General features: G+C 39.3%; 1 protein-coding gene across 1 annotated transcript; it reads left to right on the top strand.

Moving 5' to 3' along the window:
- The first annotated feature begins 304 nt into the window (after positions 1 to 304).
- Positions 305 to 2,986, top strand: PDC (phosducin). Its single transcript, XM_010215170.2, has 3 exons — positions 305 to 371; positions 1,512 to 1,672; positions 2,459 to 2,986. Exons 1-3 carry the CDS (start codon positions 311 to 313, stop codon positions 2,984 to 2,986), a joined length of 750 nt encoding a protein of 249 aa, XP_010213472.1. The 5' UTR covers positions 305 to 310.
- The last annotated feature ends 5,498 nt before the right edge of the window (positions 2,987 to 8,484 follow it).

The raw sequence follows: 8,484 nt of genomic DNA, 5'->3' as shown, positions 1-8,484 counted from the left end.
AATGAAGAGTCCAGGCAATCCTTAAAAATAAACATGCTTAGAGCTTGGAAAATCCATCAGGTCCTGATTCAGAGGAGGCAGGGGAGAAAGTGAAAATACACACAGGGAAGCACACACTTCCCTGGGAAGAAGTTTTTGCTTTTTATGAGGTGATGACAAGCTCTGCAGTTATAACTGAGATTTTTCCCTGTATCTGTACTTACCAGCTGTTGGCAGTGCCCAGCGCACTGTACGGAGCTGTAAGCTTATGCCTTTTCATCCTGCTCTTTTCCCTTTTCAACTTGCAGGGTCTCCCCCTCCAGTTGCCAAAATGGAAGAAAATAGAAACTCCAGTTTGGAAGAGGATTTTGAAGGACAGGCTACACACACAGGCAAGGAAACATTTTTTTAACTCCCTAAATATAAGCTAAACTGTCTCCACTCACTGTGGATTTCAAGTACATTCCCTAGGACGCCTTGCATAGAGAAGTGTGCATATATATGTTCTCAAATGGCCACGAGTCCCCCTGTACTCTGACTGCTCCTTTTCCTTGTCCTCTTAGTACAGCCCCACAAATAAGGGTCCTTGGGGTTCCTCCCAGACCAACACCGCTATCCTCAGCTGAGACATTTTTCTAGGCATCCAGCCACAGGGCACTACATCCACTCTTCAGCTTCTGAGTGTTCTGGCAATGCAGCTACTGTGCACTTAACCATTATTACCACGCCGAGAATTCCACACTAATTCCCCTCTCAGGCTCTTGTTTGCCAAAGTTGAGTACCAACATTTCCACCCACAGGTGTGGTGTAGCTACCTCACCTGCAACCACCACCACAAACAGTGGAAATTTAATGCCAAACAGGCTCTTAGCAACTGCTAGTGCTACCCCTCTCATGACCCACAGAAGTTCTTACCTATCCTTTTCTGAATTCTCCATAAAATTAAGCTTCACCTCTGCAAACAGGGTTTTCCATGTTTTTGCTTTATCACAGGCAGAGATTGACTGGCATTTTGAACTGTAAAAAAACTAATCAATCAACTTGGAGGAACAAGATCTATATTATAAACCAAAACATCAGTAATCACTGTCTAAAAGATTAGTCCTTTAGTGGAACAGTTAAGGGTTACAAACAGAAAAATAGATCTTGAACACCCTTTAATACTTAGTTCTGCAACAAAACACACCCTGTATTTAGAGATGCTATCTATAGGGAACTGCATATATATTGTAAGAAACAGTGATTGTGGCCATCAAGCCAGTTTAACAAGCTCCCATGTCCTCATCCTCATTGACTATTTGTGCAGTTCAGATTTATATTGGAGTATATGAATCCGACTACTAAAATAACTGAGGTTCAAAAAAGCCTTTCAAAAATAAAAAGAATAAAAGAGCTTAAGTAACACATTGGTTCCAAAGCTCCATCTTCCAGCACTCCTGGAGGGTGCCCTGAAAGGGTCGAACAAGTGACAGGCAGAAACTTCTTGAGACAGCTTGTTGATGCACTGGTTTCTCATCCAACTCATCTCTTAGGGCCCAAAGGTGTGATCAATGACTGGAGAAAGTTTAAATTGGAAAGTGAAGATGGAGACTCCTTATCCTTGAGCAAGAAAGAAATTCTTAGACAAATGTCTTCACCACACAAATCCTTCAGTAAAGATGATAAAGATACCAGAGAGAGATTCTGCCGCAAGGTAAGAGAACAGAATAAATAGGGGTTTATATGAAATACAGTAGCTTCTCAATTTGCCAGACTATTCCTCTGCAATTTAGCAGGCTCCCGTAATAGGGATAGAATAAATCAGCCCTATTAGATGGATATCTTAAATATAAAGCAATCCCTTGGGCACAGATTATATTACTTGCGCCAAGTAGCATGCAACTACAAAGCACTGTCATTGAGGAACAGAATACTGAAAGACCAAAGAACTGCTTACCACAATAGCAATACCTGACCTAAAATGCACAGCCAACAGGCTCTATCCAGACCTTTCCCAGGCAGAATCCAACTCCTCTAAAATAAGCAGTATATTTTATAAAAAAATGCATTGCACAATGAGCGTTTGGTCTTCTCCCATCCAATACTCTCACTTCAGTTAAGATAATAAAAACAAACACACACTTTATGGGCTTAAAAATTAGCTAGTCAGAACACAGCTCTACTACGGCAATGGCCAGGACTGTAAAAACAGGGAGGAAGGAATTAAAACTTAACCTCATGACAGTTATTGGAAAAGCTGCCACTACTTCTAGAGGATCCTGATTTTTTTTGCCAAATATAGCATCAATTTGACATCCAGGTGCTGAGAAAGACAGCATCTTCACCCTTGTCTCTTGAAGAAACCTTAAGAAAGATTATGGGAAGTTACTCTTCTAGCTAAATGCTGTACACATGGTTTGCTAGGCACTGTAGAGAGTAAGTTGGTGTCAACAGATGACCACTTATACATATACTAAAATAACACACCTAATACCCACAGATGAGCATGCAGGAGTATGAATTAATCCAGGATGAGAAAGAAGATGAAAGCTGCCTACAGAAATATCGCAAGCGCTGCATGCAGGACATGCACCAGAGGCTGAGCTTTGGGCCAAAATACGGCTACTTGTGCGAGCTGCAGAACGGAGAACAGTTCCTGGAGGCCGTTGAGAAAGAACACAAAAGCACCACGGTCATCGTGCACATCTACGAAGACGGCATCAAGGGCTGCGAGGCGCTCAACAGCAGCCTGACGTGCCTGGCTGCCGAGTTCTCCACGGTGAAGTTCTGCAAGATCAAGGCCTCGAGCACAGGGGCTGGGGACCGCTTCTCCAGCGAGGTGCTCCCCACGCTGCTCGTCTACAAGGGCGGGGAGCTGCTCAGCAACTTCATCAGCGTTTCTGAACAGTTCGGTGAGGAGTTTTTTGCTGTGGATGTGGAGTCTTTCCTAAATGAGTATGGGCTGCTACCAGAAAGGGAGCTTCCAGCCCTGGAAAATGGCAACATGGATGAGCAAGATGTTGAATAAGTAGAAACCCACAGTCATCCCTGTCTCCCATTTCTATGTGCTGTAATCAACCTCAGTAAAACGCATCTCGTTTAGAGAAGGCTGTCTTTGCTTATATAACTTATTTGTAAGATATATATATATATATATTTCTTAACTGTTAGTACATGAATTTTAGTTAGGACACATGCAAAAGCAAGTCCTGTACATACTTATTTCTATGCAAAACACAAGTAGTGGGGAGAACAGGGGACAACAACGTTTTTCCTAAGGAACTAGTACTAAAACTAAAGATTGATGCCCCACAAGCACAGAAACTGTGTCCACTAAGCACAGAAACTTGACCTCAGTAGCAACAGAAGGAATCCATCCTCTGCATACACACACAAAAACAACCTCCCTATTACAGAACTCTTCCATACTATAAGATCATGAGAAGACTCTTAACTGTAAATTTGTTCCTATTGAAGTCAGTAGAAAAAATGATTCCAGCAGTACTAAGAACAAAAAAAATAGTCTGAGATCTTCGCATTATTATATCCTATACACTAGGTATTTAGGACATTGTTTCTGCATTTTAATTTCAATAAAATGAAAATATGAACTTAGCTCACTGCTTTTGCAAGTTATTCATCAAAACAGCTAACAGACTAATTCTCAGCTAATTTTGGCTTATCGCTGCTCCATGTTTTTGAACTGTAATATTTGAAATATTTGCAAGATACTGAAAAAAAAGTATATTGTGCTTATGTAATAACTATGAATAAAGTTTAAAACCCTCGAAAAAAGCTTCTATCAGAAGTGTGAAATGCATTGGTAATATATAGCCTTAAAGACATCTTATACATACAACCTTAAAAACATAAGAACTTATTAGACATTTACTCAACTCAAGGTTTTACCTTTAGCAAAGAGGATACTTTTTTTAAGCTGTATTTTTCAACAGTATTTGAGGCAGACACACAGTGCATTCATAACAGACATTGCATTTCCCCACCTATAAAGAACACAAACTCTGAGAATGAGAATATTCAACAACTTGAAAGTCCATTGTGATCCACAAGTAATAACCCAAAGATTTCATCTGCGCACTGGCAAAGCTGGAAGCTACATTTTACTCGAGACAGAAGTATCAATCTCAGCCACACAAGCTTTTGCTGATAACATCTGAGATTCCGAAACCATAAAGACTTTTTTTCTGTACCCAGGTAATTCACTTCTCAGTTTCTATGAGCAATTCGTCAGCATCATTTTACTCACTTCAATGACAGGTTTCACGTTTGCTTCAGACCAGAATCCAACCACGCCAACGCCACCACGTGAAACTCTCGCCACAGATCAGTGGGAATTCTGAGCTGAGCCCCCAGCCCTACAGAACTCCTGCTGCAGTAGTGTAACTCTCACCACTGAGCTTTCATGGGCGCAGAAAAAGCAGGTCCTTTACTACTTTTAAACACTTTTTCCCCCAGTTTTAAATCCAATGCAAAATACATTGTTGGTAACTGAACGTAAACCTGCAGAAGACTCCTATAAGACACATGAACTATTCTTTCAATCAAAACTATGAAAACACAAATGGATATTTTTGCATTTTTTTTAGCAAGGCATAAACTCTATTGTTGACTTTTAATGAAGGTCAAAACACTACTGAACTACTGAATTTCTACTTTTAGTATGGGTCAATATTTTCTGCAGACTAGAAGTCTTACATCATGTAAACTAAGCAGTAAAAATAGAGTGACCCACTTTACAGTACGAAAAAGATTACTCATTCATGATTTTATTCCACAGAGTATTCTAGCAGCGTCATCCTGAAGTGCTAGAATTTATGTAACAGACTTATGAAAAACTGCAGAATACAAGATTCAATTTTCTGTAGTGGAACTGAGTTGGCAGCCTTCTCAGAGCAATTCTTTCTCCCCTTGGTACAGGCACGATGCCTACCCAACAGCTGAAAGTAGCCTCTATTCCTCTTAACATTTTCATTTCTAACAGTAGATTGACTTTCTGGCCAGCTACCATCTGAAAAATAATATACCTTTCTTTATGAAGACATCATAGTTATAAAATAGGGGAAAAATGAAGAAATTCCTAGCCACAAAAAATAACTAGCTGCTTGAACAGCAAGACAAGCATTTGACTTCCAAAAGTAGAGGGTGTTTTTTCATGAGGAGTTAGTCCTCCGCCTGTCTGAAAGTCTCCTCATAACTGGCAGGAATTAACACTCCTTAAAGCTCTCCTCCTGTTTGGAACTAGGTTCAGAAGTTAGTAGCAGTAGCCTGATCATGCACGTCTCATTTCTTCAAGAAATGAGGCTGAAAGACAACAAAAAAGCCAAACAGTAACCAACACAAAACTGCAGTCATAGCTAGGGACAGGAAACGGACGGTCCATTTGGAGATGGATTAAGCACATTTAAACAGGATTTCCTTTCAATTGCTTAAAAAAATGCAACACCAAGCTTCAACAGAAGTTCATGAATAACAGAAGTCGCAAACCAATCTCTGATTGCAGCAGCCATCTATACTTCTGCAGGAAAAGATACAGCAACCAAAGCAAAAAGCTTAACCCTAACATAGATTTAACCCTAACATTGTACTGCTATTAAGGACAGTAATTTAATAAGGAACAAAAGCTTGAATGGGCACATAGTACCAGCCTTCCTGCTATTCTCCACTACAGCACTTCTGCTTGACAAGGAAGGCCCGAGTGTCTTCAGATGTACAGATGCACACAGAAGTGAGAGGACTACCTTGTTGGGGTTGCTGCTGAAGCCCTACAAGAGGGCCAACAGTGAGTGCTCCCCCTCGGATACAAAGAAGGAGCCTTCGCATGCATGAGTGCAGAGTACTTTTCCAAACTACCTTACAGTCGGAGGTGACTTACTCCACTCCTGGCTCACAAGTACATTCCCCCAATGGATTTAAACTGGGAAAGCAAGATTCTAGACCTCGACAAAGCAAACAGCCTATGCCTGAAAGAAACCAGCACAGAAAACACAAGATTTTTGAATATTCCAAAACTCGAACCTTAGAACTTAGCATTTAAAGATGGATTTTCTAGACATTAAACTCCCAACAGCTCCTCTAGAGCCACATATTAAAATAAAAATCTATTTGTACCTCTTTTCCTTAAAGAATTCATTTTCTTAGATTATTAATGGCCATGAATAGGAGCCAAGATGACAGTGGGAATCCCCTTGTCGTCTTCTTGATTCACTAGATCCTCATGGCAGGATGGCTGTAAGGCTCAGTATGAACACGGAAACCAATTTTTGTTCATTTGCTTTGGACTGAGTTAGTGTTGTTTGACACAAATTAAATGGGTAAAGAAAAAATCCTTCATGCAAACTCCCATCTCATCTGAGACTTTGACTTCTCCTAGCCTTCAGATGAAGAATTTCTTTCGCAGATTCTTAATACTTAGTTATAAGGAAAAGGATTCATTTGACAGGATTGCATGTAGCATAAAGAAAAACAGATGAGCTATTACCTGTAAGTTGTCAACATTCTATATAAACACATACAGAATATACATCTTTACTACATGTAATAACATCTCTAAGCAAGCCCTAATTTTACACCACAGCTGGCAATCAAACCAAAGGAGTAGGGACAGTATTTCAGGACAAAGCAGGCTCTTGAAACAAATACAGTTTCTCTATAAGGCATAACAGTTATTGCCACAAGTGACCATTGCACCTCCCTCTCTGGGGCTGTATTTTGAATAACATGCAACTAACTAGAGCATGTGTACCTCCCAAAACATACATTAGCAAGCATGCACAGATGCAGAACATTTTGAAATTGTTTCTTTTCACAGAGAAATTTGGCTGTTTGAGATTGAAGTAGAGAACTGAAAACAGCATTCCAGATGCAGTCACTTTCTTTGGTTTCTTTCATGATGCTGCAAACAAGAGCTTCAGGCAAGTGAGGATGACTTGTAGGCAAAGAGACTAGCAAGAGCTTGAGCAAGAATAAGTCATAGCTGCAGTTTAAGGAGTTTCCTGTTGCTGAGAATATGAAGATCACATTTTTTCCTAAGCTTATACACAGAACAGTGTAAATACTAAATAAGCAATGAAACACTTGCACTTAGTCAACCAAACACCAAATGGATGCAAAATAAAAACATGCTTCCTCAATAGAGGAAAACTTGTATCAAAACAAGGCCAATAACCAGGTTCTCTTGAGAATAGCTTAGCAAAAAGGCAAATAGATGCACACATTCAAAAGAATAAGGCGGAGGACTGAAGTTTTATTTCTTCCAATTACTTCCCACCACCCCCACCATTCCTCACATCTAATGGAGACTCCAGTGGAATAAGGTTTAAACCAAGTGGACTTTGAAGTGTATTAGGAAATCCATCTTATTTCCTGCACTCAACTTCCCCAAGCCAACTGCTTTGCATAATACCCTTTTGCCTATTGATTCTATCCATTTGCATGGAAAACATGCATCTGGAAAATGCAGCAGCTGAAGGACTTACCTGAGAACAGCATCTCCATTGTAGTCTTCATTTTCCTGAGAAGCTCTGCTTGAGCAGTAGCAAGTACAAACAATCAACACTGTGCCAAAATACTCACAGTACCAAAAGCAGGGTTGACAAAGCCGGTGGGGGAAAAAAAAAAAAAAATACACAGACAACAGCACTATTTAAAAGACATCTTTCCGAGTTGTCTTTTATTAGAAGCATTCCAGTACATAATTGATTATGTTGTAGAACCTAAGGGTTGGTATTTTAAGTGCTCCAGTGCCTTTACAACAACAACAAAAAAATCTTAGAATCTGGAACTATAATCTAACAGAGATCCAAACAGCTCATTTCATTCATGAAATCTTTGTTAACTTATCAGAACACTTCCCTCTCTCCTCTCTTCACTGCAAGGAAACAATGTTACCTCCTATCCCCTGGCTACTTTGTTTATATTCTAAATATTCTGATTAAGAGTTTTGAAGACTTGCAGGAATGCTAAATAATTTATTAATACTGCTTGAATACTTAATATCCTAAGAGAAAGATGATTGAATCAGGAGATGGATAAAGAAGTTCTTATCAGAAGTTAGTCTGAGGAAAGTTACACATCACTGATTTCTGGGTTCTTCAGGTCTTAAACTAAGGTTTTTACAGTTTGAATTAGCCTAAGAAAATTGAAATTGCTAGAAATTTGTATGCTTATTATGCCAATTAAACAATATTAGCTTAAGCAACTTGAGATCCATTTTTCCCCAATTAACTTCAATGAGAAGAGATTTCTGATAGCTAAAATAAGAATTTAGGAAGGAAATCCCTGAAGCAATAACTGTCACACTAGGTAACTGTACTACTACTAGTTTTAGCAATACCATAAAAAACTGTAGTAGAATATTACATTATTGTAGCGTGTGGGAAGAAAATAAAAGTTCTATCTTGATTTGAGGGATTTTACTAGACTATGATACCATTTTACCACCATTTGCACAAATGAGAAGAATTGGTTTCTAATAAACTTGATTCACCTACCACAACTGCATACTGG

Source organism: Tinamus guttatus, unplaced genomic scaffold (assembly GCF_059628265.1).
Source record: "Tinamus guttatus ecotype Peru unplaced genomic scaffold, ASM5962826v1 Tinamus_guttatus_pri_ptg000215l, whole genome shotgun sequence".
Lineage (NCBI taxonomy): Eukaryota > Metazoa > Chordata > Aves > Tinamiformes > Tinamidae > Tinamus > Tinamus guttatus.
This window is presented reverse-complemented; position numbering and strand designations above follow the sequence as displayed.